This window comes from Lepidochelys kempii, chromosome 9, assembly GCF_965140285.1.
Source record: "Lepidochelys kempii isolate rLepKem1 chromosome 9, rLepKem1.hap1, whole genome shotgun sequence".
Taxonomy (NCBI): Eukaryota; Metazoa; Chordata; order Testudines; family Cheloniidae; genus Lepidochelys; species Lepidochelys kempii.
In genome coordinates this window covers 37,542,314-37,559,688 of record NC_136388.1, presented here as the reverse complement: position 1 = coordinate 37,559,688, position 17,375 = coordinate 37,542,314, and the positions used below count along the sequence as shown (strand labels likewise).

The 17,375-nt window shown below is 37.8% G+C and overlaps 1 protein-coding gene across 3 annotated transcripts in view; it reads right to left on the bottom strand.

The window, feature by feature from the left end:
* FARSB (phenylalanyl-tRNA synthetase subunit beta) overlaps nucleotides 1-17,375 on the bottom strand; it is a 52,838-nt gene that overhangs the window by 32,823 nt on the left and 2,640 nt on the right. For 2 of the 3 annotated variants that reach the window (XM_073359948.2, XM_073359946.2), the window contains exons 4-14: nucleotides 16,606-16,678; nucleotides 15,981-16,096; nucleotides 15,300-15,450; nucleotides 13,075-13,183; nucleotides 9,945-10,015; nucleotides 7,894-7,955; nucleotides 7,753-7,804; nucleotides 6,017-6,078; nucleotides 5,390-5,597; nucleotides 4,893-4,973; nucleotides 1,610-1,702 (exon numbers count right to left, since the gene is read on the bottom strand). In XM_073359948.2, coding sequence (XP_073216049.1) covers nucleotides 1,610-1,702; nucleotides 4,893-4,973; nucleotides 5,390-5,597; nucleotides 6,017-6,078; nucleotides 7,753-7,804; nucleotides 7,894-7,955; nucleotides 9,945-10,015; nucleotides 13,075-13,183; nucleotides 15,300-15,450; nucleotides 15,981-16,096; nucleotides 16,606-16,678 — 1,078 coding nt within the window. Of the gene's footprint in view, nucleotides 1-332; nucleotides 919-1,609; nucleotides 1,703-4,892; nucleotides 4,974-5,389; nucleotides 5,598-6,016; nucleotides 6,079-7,752; nucleotides 7,805-7,893; nucleotides 7,956-9,944; nucleotides 10,016-13,074; nucleotides 13,184-15,299; nucleotides 15,451-15,980; nucleotides 16,097-16,605; nucleotides 16,679-17,375 lie in introns of all 3 variants that reach the window. The other variant, XR_012160805.2, reaches the window with a different exon arrangement.

The following is a 17,375-nucleotide window of genomic DNA, read 5'->3' as shown; positions in this document are numbered from 1 at the left end:
TCAGAAGTTTATCGCTCTTTATTTTAGGATTATTAAACCTGAAAATGTAGATTCATGCATTTACTGCTCAAGGATCTCAAAGTGTCTTATGAATGTGCATGAACATTCATACCCACATTTTGCAGGGGAAACCGAGGCACAGAGCACTTCAGAGGCTTGTCTGAATTTGTATGGCACATCCGTGACACAGGAAGGGAAAAAAACTCAGGACTTCTCATTCCCTGTCCCCAGCTCTAACTACAAGGTAACACTGCTTCCAAATACATAGATTGAGAATTTCTCTAAGGAACTAAAACAATTCATACATATTTCTGATGCAAAGTGACATGTACCATCAGTTATACTTTCAAGGAATGTGTCATCATATTGCAAGGGTCCTCATGAATTTTTAAGCAAGAGAATGGCTGAGGGATGGGATGCTTCCTCTACTTCTCATTGTCAGTGGTGTGAGTTCAAAGGGTTCTTGCTCCAGAATAGAGGATTTAGTAGCTAGGAGCTCAGCAGCTCTTTTGCTTTGCAGTAGTGTATATATAATGGACAAATGAAAGCTATTTATTTGTAAGCCAGCTGTGAACCAATCTTAAAAATTCAAGACATCAGCCAGATGACTGATGAGTGGTGCAAAAGCAGCAGCAAAGAGACCTGGCAAGGTGGCAGCCAGGTACACAGGGAAGTTAAAATATGGGTTTAAACTTAATTTTGAAATTTGGATTAAGCTGATGGGGGCATAAATATGTGGAGTTTAAACATATAAAGACAATTCCTGTTGATACAGAAAGTAAATACTAAGATGACTTCTGAACAGTCATTCATAGGCCTGCTGGTGACTATCAATAGCACAGGTGATATTGTAAGATACTGTACTGTAATATGCTTAAAATATGTGGAGAGACCACAGTGATGGACAACCAGAAGTACCTATGATAGAAAAACAAGGAAACAAAACACGAGGTACTCACATTAGTGTTTTTTCAAATGCAATTCACCCACATTTACTGTGCCCTGCCTTCAAATGCTGTCTTAATAAAGTGCCCCAGTTTTCAGATTGGCTCAGTGGGACTAGATTTTCCACTGGAATTTACAAATCATGAAAACACTTCTACTGAACTTAGATTCTCAAAAAGCCTGACTTTACTAACCTATATTTTGGGTGAAACTTGATCTCTCTGCTGAATTTTGGACTCTGCAACTAGTCTAGATTCTGCTGATACAAACGGACATTTAGAGATTTAGGATTTAAAGGTGGAAATTACTGTAACAAAACAGGGCCCCATTTTGTCACCCCTAATCCCATTGGGTAGCACCTCATTCCACTAAGTTTACACTGTTTAAAATATTATTAAGTATAAGGGGGATAGAATTGGGCCCTCAGAAGAAACTGCAAGCAACTGTATTTTACATGTGCATAATCTCTCTATTGACTTCTAACTGCATTAAAAGTGGTCACCACATTTTATGTATTTTCTTCCCTTTCGATATTTAAGTTACCTCCCAAATTGCAGGCTTTACCTGTATTTTCGTAATGTTACCTTGCTGATTGGTAACTACCTTCTCAGATGTTTAGGGAAGCTGGTAGTGCAAGAATTAGACCTGAAATTAAACTACTCACCTGAAATTCCGCTGTTTTGGGATTAGCTATGTGCACTGCTTTTGTTGAAGAGATGTCCGCACCAAGTTTATCTGCAATATCTTCTTGGGAACACTGAGGAGAGAGAAAAAAAAAAACACCAACCAAACACAGTCAAATGGTTAAAATATACAGAGAACCGATGATAGAACTTGATATCAAGAACAATGCAAGATCAGCGAGAGTCATGTTAAGGGGCATCAGAGCTATTGCTGATCTGCAATACTCACTTGTAAGCACAAAAGAAAGCGAAGAATGAAGCCTCAGCCTTCTATCTAAATGGGCTGGTTTATTTATGCATCAATTACTAACCAAAATAATGCTAGATTAACAGGAAAAGGCAAGAGTGTATTAGCTTTTATCATGGGTAATTATCAACTATTTTAAAAATAAGAGGACAGATTCTTCCACTCTGATTTCCATTGAATAGTAATTTCCTGTGCAAGTAGTCCCAGTGGAATCAGTCCTACACTGAGCCTTCGCACAGAGAAACCAATCCCACTGGGACTACTTGCAGAATAAGCTACTACTGTGCATTGGTAAGGGTTACACAATCTAGCCCTCAACTATCATGGCTCCATTAGGCTCTCAAGGTATCATTAAAAAGCTAGTTACTAAAATAGTACAAGTGACCTATTTAGCTCACTGATCACCTGTGCACACTGAGTGACAGAAACTACCATTAAGGCCATGCCTACACTTACAAGCTTACAGTGGCACAGCTGTACCAATACAGCTGTGTTGCTATAAGATCACTCCGGTAGCCGCGTTACGTAGACAGGAGAGAGCTCTTCCATCAACATAATAAAACCAGCTCAACGAGCAGCGGTAGCTATGTCAGCAGAAGACACACTCCCGCCAACAAGCGCTTATGCCGACAAAAAATATGTCGCTCAGGGGTGTGTTTTTTCACATCCCCTGAGCAATAAAATTTTTGCCGACATAAATGCTAGTGTAGACATGACCTAAGGTTCACAGTCCAGATTTCCAGAATTTATAGCTCTACTAATGCATTAGGAAATTGATACATGAACTCTGCATGTAACTGAGGATTTGCTAGTATTCTGCAATCCTCCCAGAGTGTTCTATTTGTGTTGGCAGTGCTCCAAAAGGGGTGTTGATTGAGCAAATGTGAGCAAAATTAGCAGCTGACACCATTGGAAAGAGTGGGCTTCTGAATGGAAAAAAATTATTGCTGACCTTAGCAGGAATTTTTTATGGTCAAGTGTTTTCAGATGTCTAGCTAAACTTTGTTAGCTGACTATGACGGGACTGAATACACACTAGCTAAATCATACAGAACTCAATGTTACTCTTTTGAAGCTATAGTTTTGGGCTCAAACCAAAGAATGGATTACGTGTGAGAATGACTAATGGACATTTCTCATCCAAAATGTACATGAGGTTGCGGAATGGTGCAGTATGTATGACACTGAAATGATAGGTGTGTTTCATATCTGTGTTTTAAGAACCTGGCAGTGATACGCCAGAGCTCAGATATCAATGCCACAGCAGAAACACAGATGTGAAACATGCATGACATGATGTAAGTGCCCGATCTCACAAATCCCTACCTATGTGAACAGCCCTTACTATTGTAATCACATGCTGCTGCAATTCATAAAGATCAGATAACATGTACTGCCGGGATGCATATAAATTCAGCATTTTGAAGCATCCCAGTTATCTGATGTTGAAAACACTGAAGAGACATTCATTGAACTAATACATGAATAAAATCTGTGAAAGCTTTGAACACAGGAACACATTGTGCTTCCCCTATCATTGTACTACTACAGATCATCTTACTACACTGCATATTGGTAGAGTGAAAAATAACTGGTAGCTATTATCCTGGATAGGCCAAAGTTGAAAAAAAAAAAAAATCACATCTGAACCTCCTGGAAGTCAAGAGACAGAAGTTTGAAGCCAATTTTTATAGTTTTACATTATCCCATTACATTGGGATTATGGTATTTGGTTTCAAAGGGTAAAATTTTCAAAGGCACTTAAGTGCTGTAGGAGCCTAAGTCCAATTGAAAGTCAGTGTCATAAGACACTTAGATGATTTTGAAAATATTATCCAAATATTAACTGCAAATCAGATAACAGTCTCTGAAAGGAGGATGAGTGTCCTTTCAGGGTGCATGTGTGCATGTGTATTTTTTGCACCACGTACAGGGTCAGCTATTCGTTATATAAATCTCATGCATTTCTGAAAATCCTTTATACATCTAGATCTACTCAAATATAAGGGCACAATCTGGTACAAATTCTGTGGCCATATTAGCACGTGGGCACCTGCCATTATGTTCACCCAAGTACTTTTATTCTAAAGAACTTATTTAGCATACTAAAAATTGTTTTAAAATCTATTCTGAAGAGTTGCTGTACATTGATATCTGATTTGCTAAACTAAATATGGTCATGTGCATTTAATATTTTTTAAAAACATTTACTAGTCTGTATTATCAACTAATGGTCTGCACAATTCCAGTTTTCAAAACTATACTAACTGCAGTTACGGACATAACTGTGGTAAGAAGTACTCTTTGCTGTGAAACCCCAATCCCTTGCAAGGGTCTGAGTACTACTGTAACAACTATAACAGTCTATATCTGTGCAGGAAGCTGGAAGTGAGACTGTTGCATGGGGACGTAAGAGTACAATTAATGCATAATTTATACTTTTTTAAAAACTTTAAAAAGATCTGTAAAAAAAAACAATTTTGCTGACTGAGGCTTTGCATAACACTAAAACAGCTGAAGCAAGCATTCACAGACAAGTTACAATACCCAAAAAAGAGTTCAGAATGGAATGGCTGTGAACTATATGAACTGCAGTGTTATATATGGGGTATCACTATTCATTTTGTTTCCACATTATTAAATTGTAACCAAATACATTTGGTTTGTTATTAAACTCTGGCAATCTTGAGAAACAGTCTGACAGTCTTCTACCTCAGTACTATTCATGTTAAGTGAAATTTAGAACAGTTCATTTCAGCATCCATATTTCACCTCTATATTTTCAAATATATGCCAGATTAACAGTCAGCCATTCAATTCCTCTGAGGACACAAACTCACACAACACTCATTATATTGTAATACCAAAACATTAGCAAACAAGCATGTCCCAAAACAAGATCACATAACATTTGCTGCATTTACACTGCATGACACCATAAGACTATTATGTTCTGATTTGGCTCCCTAATTGTTTCAGTATACAACCAAAAAATCCCAAAGTTAAGAAAAATGTACCAGTGCAAAAGTGAGCGCTTCAGTGAATCCAGCAGCTGCCAAGTCCTGTCTCAGAAGTTCTGTGAGCTTATTGAGAGGAAACTAGAAGAAATCAAGACAGTTTTCATCTTCAATCTGAAAATATTTATGATGCTTTTCCTTGATAACTCTGCATGTTACACTACAGTGAATGTTGCTAGTAAGGTTGCTTGCATGCTTTAAAAAACAAACAAAAAGCATCAACCAGCTGACTGAGAAAATGAATCTCCCAATTAAAGATCTAACAACAGGTCCACGCTTAAACCCTGTCTTTTTTCCAAGCACCAGCAACCACTGGTCTTGGCTCTACTCAGATCAGTTGGGCATATGTTTTGTATCCAATCCATGGTAAATGCCTTCAACAGCAAAGCATGTCCAAATATTGTTTAATTCTTTGGCTCTGTTTTTCTCAAAACCCTTCTAGTGTACACTAGTCATTTACTGACAATATAGAGATTTATTTATGGGGACAATCTTACTTGATTGGCTATGGTGTATGTTTTTGGAATAGTCATCTGAATGTTGTTATAACCATAAGCTATTGCTGCATCTTCTATGATATCACATGCATGGATAATGTCCGCTCTGGTAGGAGGGATTTCAATTTCTATATTGTTCCCATTCCCTGTGACATGTGACTTCAAACACATCCTGGTCAGCAGCTTTGCAAGACTTGATGGTGTTTCACTAAAACAAGACAACAGAATCAATATTAGGGGACTTTTACATCACATTGATTAGCTTTTAAATAAGATACTACCTTTAATTTGCACAGTGTCTTCCATGATAAAGAATTTCAAAGTACTTTCAAACTGTATACATATGTATCACCTATCAGTGCCATCTCTTAGACAAAACATGACAGCAATTCTCTGCCAGCAAGACTACACAATAATTACAGGAGGAAATGAAGAATCACTCACTTAGTTGAAGAGCATCTTTAGGTAGCTGATATAATTACTCAAGTTAACATGCCAGTTTTTAGTGCATTCTAAAATTCAACTGAATACACAATATATACATTATAAAAATATCACAATAACCGATGTATTTTACCACAGCTCATTAATTTCAATTAAAATAAAAGCTAGGTTTGCACAACATACCTGATTCCAATTTTCTTGTTAATTAAATCAGGTTTCACTTTTTCTCTTCTGTAAGCCAGTTCCTACAAGGGAAAAAAAGGGTTTACACAGAAAGTTACATTTGTGACTACTAAGATCCAGCTGTGACATCTTTCTAATCCAACTTCTTCTGACACCACTGACAGCCACAGAGGAGAATTCTGGAATGCAGGGTTGGGCTTAATATTTTAGAATAACCATAATACACTTTAAACAAACAACATCCTGATATGCTCAAATAAAGTTACTTTTAGTTAAGATGTAAGTTTTTAGGCACCTTTAATGCCTTTCAAGTGAACATTTGACAAAGAGAATACCAAAAACAAAGCACTGACACGATTAATGGTCATGCCTGGGAACTCAGGTTTCTGGAATGGACTTTGGAATTCTGCTATTGGGAGTAGGGCAAATCAAACTACCAGGAAGGTAGCAATTCCTGACACCTTGAGCAGAGCAGAGAGATGACATAATTCTCTCTTCCTTGTTTTACCAGATGTATAAATCAGATCAGACATAGGCTTTTGTAAAACTCAGTGCAGCTCTTGCAGCCACAGAAAGCAGGAAAACACACACACAAACCAAAAAATAAAACAAGACCCTGTGATAAATTCGTTAGTAAAATTGTTTAAATACAAAACAAACCCTCCTAAACAGTTGCCTCAAGAGGGAAAAAGTGAGTTAGTTCTTTTTTTGCCATATAAAGGCCTGGAAATTTTGGGGTTTAAAAGATTTTTGTTCTGCTTTAGAAGTATCTGGAATGATGTCTGGTTTTCTCCATTTTTTTCTGGAGGTCTGACCCAGAGATGTAGATACTGGATACTTAATTTGAAGGGGAGGGATTTGGAATCTAACGAGAGGTTCCTCTCCCCACCCCGCTGTTCATTTACCGCACTGAGTCAAAAAGACATTATCAAAACAAAAGATACCAATATAGGACTATAAGAAGTCTGAATCTAAATAAAAGTCACTTCCCCTCTCAATTAACCAAATTTCACTTGCTTGATATCTATGCTAAGCCTAACTAGATCTCCAGTTGTCCACAGCTGCTTTCAGGGAAAACGTGGGACCATTTCCATTCTGCTTATTTTTAACAAAGCAAAAAAAGCATTAGCTATCACCCTAACCCTACAGAGAAATCCATGGGTGGGCACCTGAGCACATGCAGAGCCCCTCTGAAGTCACTGAGCAGACATCTGCCCACAGGCAGTTCCTTGTATGATTGGAGCTTCCAAGAGCAAAGGACCAAAAAAGCAACATTAAAGTTATTTAACTGAAAGGCATCAAAAAACTTTCCAGATCTGATAAGCAAAAAAGTTAAGCCAAGGATGATTTCAATTGCCCATCAATTTATAGGGGGTGACAGCTGTGGGGGCAAAACTTCAAGCTAAGCAATCATTGCAGGAAAAAGCAACTTCTATGGGCTTTTGACCCTAGATTACATGCCTTGATTGTAGCTATACTTACTACTGGATCAGGCATAATACGTTTCAAATGGGTTCTAAGCTACAACAGTGACCTCAAACCCGTTTCAAACTTTCCCCTTCTTTTGGGATATCAGACTACTTTAGCAGCCCTATATTTTTAGCTTTGACAGAAATGGAATGTTTACAGTGAACAGGCTAGTGGGATAGCAGGAAATGAGGACTGTGCCACTGTCTTTTACCAAACCTTCATGTGTATAGAAATCCTTATCCCCCAGTCATCACTAGAATACTTACTGGATAGATGCAGGTTTTTCCATTAAGATAAGTTACTTCTGCTGCTTCAACACTGAGGAGGGAAAAAAGTCAAAGTGTGTAAAATGTGGGATTTGACCAACGAGTCTGATCTCACTGACAGTAAAGGATTATACTACTCACGTGAATTGCTTCTCACAATATTCACTAAACATCGTGACTAAGATATCGAGGACAATTTTTGCCTACAAGAATGAAGAAATACAACCACATTAAAATCTGTGGGTTCTGCTATTTAATTTTAAATGACACAAAATATCAGATTTTCTTTGTCATGCTTCAGATGTTTAACTTAGAATAGAGTGAACACTGCTCTGTTTATTCCTTTAACGAAAAAATGGAAATCTAGAATGCAAGATACAACTTTACATCTCATGGGTCACATTCAATTAAAAAAAAATGGGCTTCTGTAACAAAGAAGTCCCTTCAAAGACATGAAAAATGGAAGGCTTTGGATGGCACTGAAGTACACAGAGATTTTAGCTAAATTCAGCTCCCAAAGACATGAGAGCCTTTATTACAATATGGGTCTGGATCTTGCAAAGACTTACACTAATGAACAGTCCCACTGAAGTTAAAGCAAGTAAGAGTCTATAAACTCTAGGACTGTGTGTTTTCTGTAAAAAAAAAAACATGATCAGATTGACCTAAACTGTAAAATCTGTTTTTTGAGGAGGATATTTTGAGAAGTTAGTGCATGAGTCATAAGATTCAAATCAGTTTCTGTGAGACATCAAAAAACCTATTTAGCCTGAGGCAGACATTTCCTTTACACATACTGAACATCCATTTTAATGTTCATAAGTTGTAAAGAAGTAAAAAAAGCACAATAAAGGTGCTTATTGTTGGGATTCCCTCCAAGACCTCTTTCCACTCAACTTCAAGAACACAGTTCGACTCCAGACTTTGTCACTCAGGTAATTTTATTCGGCACACAGCAATGCTAGGCTGAGTTGATCAGACTCAAATGCAGGGGGTGATGGATGCAGGATACATCACAGCTCCGAAGTTACACAAAGCCCTCTCCCTTTATATACATTACACATCTCATTGTATTTATTATACATTGCATCACATGTTTTTGGATTGGCTTGGTTACTTTGCTTGGTTTCTTTACAGCATGCACTGTCCACGCACTGTTCATGGTTTGACTTCCTCTTTACCTCATCTTCACATTTCTAATTTATTTTGTCCTTGTTATCTAGTTCATAGTAAATAGTTCCATGGGTCTTTTCCCTCTTCTCTTAGTTGGCTCAGACATTCTGTCTTCTTAGCCTGCTGACCTATGCACTTACCTTATTTAGAACAAACACACTGTTTTCAACCTGATGATTCATTAGCTTCCCTACTTCTATCTTTCAAAAAATGAGGCCTCCCTCAATGTGTTAATTACATTTATCAGCCCCGAGAATGTCCTCCCATAACACAAAAATCTAGTTTAACCCTTGTAGTATATGGATTAATTTTAAAAAAGTGTTCTTGCTTTTACAAAGCATAAGTTGGACTCTGCCAAAATTCTCAAAGGAGTGAACGTGCATCCACAAAAGTTGCTTGGACTTGCGATTACCAAAATTGGGTGGGGAAAGGTTGCCCCTGGGTTGACACAATGAGAATTGTACCCCTACAAAGAAGTGTACTCATGCTTGGAAACTTGATCTTCAGTTTCATTTGACTCTCTCTCTTTAAACAAATTAGAATAGAATTATCAAGAAGAAAGGCATCCCCAAGAAGTTTTATTGCTAAGGGGTCAAGGGGGAAATGATTCTTTGTGAAGAGAACTCTGCTAAAATATAATAATCTCAAGGTATTTTTCACTTTTCAGAGCTGTTCAAGCACAGAACAACTATCAGCAAGAAAGAGTATTTAATCTGAATTACTCTCAAATTGAACACTCAGTATCCATTCAGGAACAAAAATGTCTGGCCCTGAACAAATGGAACTAGAAACATTTTAAAAAACTTGAGTTATCCCCAGAGCAGTCATAAAAATGAAGCATGAGGACAAGCTGGTTAATACACTCCCCAAATGGCCCCTCAACTTTTCCTGCTCCAAAATGTATAATATATGCCCATCTACTTTATTTGTTTGCATGATGGTCCTGTTACCCTAGAAGAAAACAGTTACATGTATACCATGATATGACAGCATATCAAAGACAGTAAAGCTTCATTTACCTTTGTAATATCAGTGGCTGTGCATTCAACAAACACATTTCTGGTATTTAGGCTTATTTTTGTATGGTCTCCTACAATAAACAAATCCAAACACACATATTAAAAGAGGTTAGCATATTTCTTGGAACAACACAGATATTGATTCACCTTATTCGGAATCCAATGACATTGCTGTTGTCTTCCACTGGCCAGAAAATCACTTTTCTTGCAGCACCAACAGCTCTTAAATAGAAAATTCGAGTCTCCTCTTATAAATCAAGAGGCAAGAGTGAATGCATAATAGCAGGGACACACACTCTTGTGTGGAAGACTGGGGTTCAAAGTGAACTTGGGATACTCATTTCTGGGAGATTGCATGGGTCTGTGGGAGCTATGAAGGCAATATCAGCCTCCAGTCAGGGAAAGCAAAATAGCAAAACAATGCCCACCTCGTGGTCATAACTAGCACTGCACTCTCAGAGGATGTGGTTTGCTCTAGCAAGTGCCAACATCATGATTGTGGCTTATTAGGCTGCAGGATTAGGAAAGCACCCCTGAATAAAGAGAATGAACATTTTTAAAACATCACTCAGATTGACAAATAGCCTAAGGGTAGGACTACACTTGTGGAGATGTGTAGACTACAGAAATTGCACACCCAGCTAACATGGGTATAAAGAACAGTGTAGACAGTAAGGCATTGCTTGGGCGAGCCAAGCAGAGACAAGCTTTAACTCTAGCGTATAGACCCTTCATGGCTCTCTACACACCAAGCAGTGCTTCCCACATGTACACTGCTTTTTTAGCAGTGTAGCGTCCCCCTGCTAGAGCCTTTCCCTGCTGCAGTGAAAGACTTTGGCAGCAGAGAAAGACTCTGGCAGTGAGGAGGCAGTGGTGAAAGGCTCCAGCAGCGCCCCGCTGCCGCAACCTTTCCTCGTTGTGCCTGCCCTGGTGGAGTCTTTCACTGCCACGTGTAGCTACACAGCCTGTCTTTCACTGGGGTTTGTAGGTTCATGTACCCAACATACCACCACAAGTGTAGGCAAGGTCTAAGTCACTACTCTGAAGAACTGAGGGCTTTTTCTTGACATGTCCTAGGTAAAGCCTAATGGGAAGCACATTGGGATACACAGGGTCTTCCCTGCTTTAAAATGAGAGAGAAAACAAACAGCCCATATTTAAACCAAGGACATTGGTCAATACTTACTTATCAGTCTATTGGTCAGACACTTCTTACTTGTGAAAATTCAATAACCTTCCCCACCTCTGCCCCTCCCTCAAAATTGCCGAAAGGATGGACAGAAAGGATAGCGCACTGGTTAGAACACTCGCCTGGGACTTGGAAGACCTGGGTTCAATTCCTTGTTTTGTTACAGACTTCCTGTGTGACCTTGGTCAAGTCTGTGTCTTAAGTTCCCCTTGGGGAGAGGTGGAGAAGAATAGCACTGACCTACTTCACATGATGATGAAAGGAGAAATATGTAAAAATTGTGAGTGCTCAGATCCCATGGTAATGCGAGCTGTATAACATGGATAGCAGAACAACATTGACAAGAAAGAATTGGTTACTGGGTTTTGTTTTTTTTGGCCAGTTCACAGTTTGGAGGATTCCAACTTGCAGCACAAAAGCTAAAAAAGAGCAAGTAAAATTTTGGAGCGCTCTTAGACTGATGTAAAGAAGTTTTTAGGATTCAAAAATTTTCCCATTCCATATCAGGACAAACCTGAAACCTTTTGATTTTTTTTTTTTTTTTTTTTTGGTGATAAACTAGAGAGAAATCCACACTAGGGCACTCACCTGATCTAATAGAGCAGGAATTTGAACCTGCCTCTCCCACATCCCAGGTGAGTACCCCAACGACTTGGTTACTGGCTATTCTGCTTTCTCTGCCCCTCAGCTCCAGCCCCATCCATTCATTCTTGGTCTGAGAAACCTCTCTCAGCAAAACTTTTGTAGGAACTGGTATGCACTGGCAAAAAGTTCTGTTTCAACATTTTCCAAAGAAAAAATGTTTAGTTGGAAAATTCCTGACCAGCTCTAGTTAATGTTCCCACAATAATCTAAAATGAGCATTCACGTGTTTACATTTCAAGAACTATATGATGCATTGATTCTAACTTTGAAACATCTCTGAAACATCATCCCTTAAAATACACCAAGATATGTGAAATTTAATTCAGCCTTTTGAATTATTAAAATGCAAGCAGCTGGAATGTTTAGAGCTAGAATAATCTGAAGCTGCAATGAGCCTAATCAAGAACATTTCCAAAAGGATCAGAGACTGTGGCTGACATCATATTCGAATTTGGAACAGGTGTTAAACATCAGAGATAGATAAAAGTGCACTGCCTCTTAAAATTCAGGTCAGCTGTTTAAGATTTGTAGGGATGACTAGAAAAACACATCCAAAGTGAGAATGTCATTGGTGATCAGATCAGTCACTGTAGAGAGTGTGTCAGACCCTGATTACATCAGAGATACTGACTCTTGGTCTAAACTCTTATTATGGGTAAAATGAAACTACATCTCTCTTTCTGTCTAAGGAAATATTCTTGCCATTATCATGTATTGATCATGTATCAAGTATTGATCTGCTTCACTAGTCACCAGAAATGCCCTTCTCAAATCATCCATGAGTCCCTCTTATACTCAGAGGAAACACTGTTAGAAACCGTGCCAACAAAAATTGCAGCCCAAAAAAATTATTTATTTAATCAAAGCCTTCTGGACTAATTTTTTATATACCAAATGCTCTCACAGTAATTGATTAACAGTACTGATAATTACACTGGATTCACGCCCAGGCAAATGGACCAGCATTCACTATTACCTACAACACAATGAGAGATACAAATTCTACCAGTTATTGATTCACCTTGAACTAAACTCTTCAGCCAAATGACCGATGAGCAATAGGTCTGTACCTGTTATGCCTATCCCATAGTTGCTCATGAAAGCCCCAACAAAGAAGTCCGTCATTTAGTTTCCAGTGGCAAGGGTACCAGAAACATACATTGCATTAGTAGTGAAGAATAAATGAAAAAATCATGACACCATTTTAAGAAAAATGCAACAACCCACATAATACTCAAATGTTTGTTGGCTACACCATCAGAAAAATAATTGTGGCAAAATAATATGTAATCTTACCATTGATAATTGGTGGCATGGAAAGAACGACACTGTTGCTATCATAGATAACTGGATAGAGTGGCTTGTTTTCAATTATGTGTAAATAATGCTTAAGTTGGCTGTCAGTCTGGAGAAATAAAGTACAAGTTGAATTTCAGATTATCTCAATCACGAACCATCACCATATGACATAATCCATCCACGTTTTTGCCTGAGTAAAGGATTAGGCTCACAGATATTACTTCACTACAGAAAGTTGTTTAAAAAAGGAGGGAAGCCCAGAAACAATTTTCTATTTTCTCATTTTAACACGAACTTCAAAATATTACTTCTTAATCTGTGAGTACGAGGATCACAGCCACCCTATCTTACTCAAGCCGAACATTGTGATTGTTCATCGTAAAGGAACTTCCATTTCTTGTCCTAAGCAGAGAGCACTAAGCATGCGAAAGTAACTGTGTCCCTGGTTTACAGCAATTGGTTTTAAAGGTGAAAACGTTAGCTCTAGAACAATAAAGAAAAAAAAATTTCTAGTCTCCTAGTACTGATGGGTTTACACGGAGATGCTCTCCAGTATCTGATCCAAACGATTTCATCTTAAAAGACCCATGATATGAGGGGTGTTGGGGGTGGGTGGGTGTTATTTTAAATATAAACATCTGTTGCTAGAACATAGACAACACAGTTTTCTTCTGTGTATTCCTTCTAGCTTCTCTATTCCTCCTTGCTTGTTCTCTACCTCAGTGTCCTGTCCTATCACCTTAGATAGAGCATACTGGGGCTCTCTTTACTTGTTATGAAAAGCTCATGTGTCCCATGGTGCTTTATAGAAATGACAACACTATGAACACTTCCATATTAGAAAAGTTACTTTTTAAAACAGACTTGATATGACTTCTTCCCACTAATTATTGACCCACACATGGGGTTCTTTTCATTGTGGAGGGGAGCCAAGAATGGCATCTTGTTAAGCTTGAGCACTTTAAACAGCCACCCTGTCCTGCTACAGCCAGGCGAATATTTCAACATCTTCTGCAAATACATGATCAAATAAAAAAAAACTGCACTTGCTTCAGTTCACCCTTCATGTGTTCAGTTTCCTGCCAGTAAGCTCATCCCTAGAATATTCATGGGATGTTCCAGAACCTTGAGCATTAAGGCAAAATGTTCATGGAAAGCAATCTTTGTGTTGATAAATGTGACTATCTGCATCAGAAGCCTGATTCCAAGAGTTATGTTTATCCAAAAAACAATACCACGTGACTTACATGGGTAATAAAAACTGAACTGCACAGCACAATTTTGAATATCAAATACAACCAAATGCTCATGAACAATTCTAAGACCAACGGTGAAATGCTCGCTCCATTAGACTCAGTTGCAAAACTCCCATTGATGTCAATGGGGCCGGATTTCACCCCAAGAGCTAGTTGCAGAAATTAGGTGAGTAATGTCAAATAAATATGAGAGAAACAGAAGTTGCTCAATTCAAAACAACTGTAAGGATTCAAATGGAGAAAGGCTAAATTATTTCAGTCAGTCAATCACACTGTCTTAGACATCACAACAGTAAAAAGATACATAGGGGTTTTTTTGTTGTTTTTTTTAAAAAGGTAAAATCCAGATATGTTCTATTAGTGATAAGAATTCATCGCATTGAATTAAAAAAAACAAACCACCTCACTGTATTTTTATTACAATTTCTATAGCAACAAAATTTAAAACTAGTTCCACCAACATATGAGGCTGATACTTTGTTCACTATAATATGTTTCAGTGAGCACACATAGGAATTTTAAGGTATTTTTGTGACAACTGGTGGACCTCTATTTTGTCCCATGAAAACAAAAGGAGCATTTTGAGGCGGAATTAAAAAAAAAAGACAGCTGAATACACCAGTTATAATCCTTCAAATAAAATATTTGTCATATTTCATACAACCATCTCCAGGACTGAGATAACTGGGTATGGAGCCTTTTAGCTTGTATACCATTTCACATCTGTACATTAGACTGTGATCTCACATCAGCAGTAAACAAAAGTTACCTTTCCATATGTCTGTTTGGTGCTCTGCATAAAGTGAACTTGTGATCTAGTTCCAGTTCCTAGTGAAGAGGTGGCCACAACATAAAATTACCACCACTATTGGCAAGATCCGCAGAGGTGCCAATCCCAAGTCTTGCAATCCCTCTAGAAATTGAGATTTCAGCACTGCATGTGAAAGGTTTGGAAAGGACACCTACCCTATATAGATCCATAATTTCAGAAGCAGTATACTCCTTGGACTGATTCAGGGGCTTGAACCTAATTTCTGAAGGAGGTCTAGCGGTATAAGTAAATGGACCAGAGATGGTGTCCAGGTCATGGGTACCAATCGCTACTAACGCTCTTTTCCTACAAAGGAAACAAGGAAAAACAATGACTTTTCTATAGGTATTTGGAGTTCATTTAAGGTAATGTCCTCTGAGGCACTACAGTCTCAAACATGCACATAGCTAATTGTTGAAGCAGAATAGCAATTTTTACAAGCGTGGAAGCACTTACACCTAGGAGCATTCTGACTGCAGTATGCGTGGTACACTGGCTTTGTAACAACACACACAACAGTCAAATGCAAAATCTAATGGGACTGTGGCAGAGAGTTTACCCAAGAGGCTTCTTCCACGACTTATGTAGCAGACGTCACCCCCTTATGGCAAAATGCATTGAGAATTGCCAGCATCAAGCAAGACAAATAAAGAATGTCAAAGAGCATTGCTGAAAAATATTTGTCTAAGCATGAGTGTAAACATAACATCTCTTTGGAAAAGTGAACCTCAAGTCCACCTCAAGAATAAAATTAAATATTTCACAATAAAAAATATTAAGTCAATATAAATGGTGATGTACCATATGCTTTATTCTCACTGGATTTAAAAACTAACCTGCAGATGTTCTGATGTAGTTTTTCTTGCAAGTCAATGAAACTATCATAGCGATCCTTGGAAAAAGTTATGTTACGAAGGACTGCAGCTACAGCATGAGGACGAACTTGAGCAGTCTACAATTTATAAGAGCAGTACAGTTACAAACGATAAAAAATTTCATATATGCAGAATTTATAAAATTTAATTCTCACATTGAAAACAATGTGCGTCTTGAATTTTTTGACATGCTTAACACTTTCTTATAAAAATGGAAAATGCACAAAGAGTACCCATATCCCCAAAGGAAATAGTTTACTTTTAGTTTGGTAAAGGAAACAGGATTTTCTCTACAGAGAATTTGGTTTCAGAAAACCATTGGAGATGCACAGGTATGAATTTTCCTGAAATTACATGGTTATCCTTTACAAAGTAATTTGTTCAGTATTCCCATATGAGCTACAATGAAGACCACTAGTTACAATGTACATCACTGAATGGAGAAAACATTTAAACTTCTATTGCATAGGAAATAAGTTGTAGCCTTAGTCTGACTAAAATTTAAAACAAACTCAGTTATTACAGAGTATGTTTGCTGGTGATGAAGCTTTCAAGATACGGACAAAGGTTCAGCAAATAATTTCACCTCTTCAGTAATAATCAGCCTTTGAACGTCAACATTCACTGGCATAATCCTTTTGTATCTAGGGGCCTTTATCCTAAAACAAAAATGGAAATAAAGTTTACAACTGAGGGTGAAACATTCTTCCAAAAAGAGCACCAGGAGGAAACATTAGAACAGTGTCAATGCACTTTATGGTCAAAATGTTATCAATTTTTATTAGCATTTAAAATTCTGTAAAAACTGTTAACGTATATGTAAAAGTTTCCTACCGGGATATTACTAACTTAAGTACAGTGTACTATGAAACACATACGCTCAAAAAGACAACTCCACTGCTGTCAGAGATTCCCAAAAAAAACCCTAGATTTAAAGAAAACAAGAACACACCTAGAGAAAACTGGTTCTGTCACAGGGGATTCAATCCTGGGTACCCTCAACTTCCACTACCTTCAAGCAGAGGTGAGGGCACTTAGCACCTTGCAGGATCGATCCCAGGTTGTCTAGCCAGATCAATCATTAATGTTAATGGTAATTACTTGCACAGAAAATTTCAGAGAAATTGTGAATTGAAAAAAGAGAACATTTTTATAACATTGTATATTATTTCAATAACAATATCAACAATCAATAATAATAATAATAACAACAACAACAATCCTAAAGACCTCCTTTAGGAAATTAGGAGAAGGAATCATTATTGTCATTCTCAGACTATGCATATCAGACACAGCTGCCTTCTACTCTGTGAAAGAGTATTGCTGTGAGCCTCTCTGGACAAGATTTCTGGAACG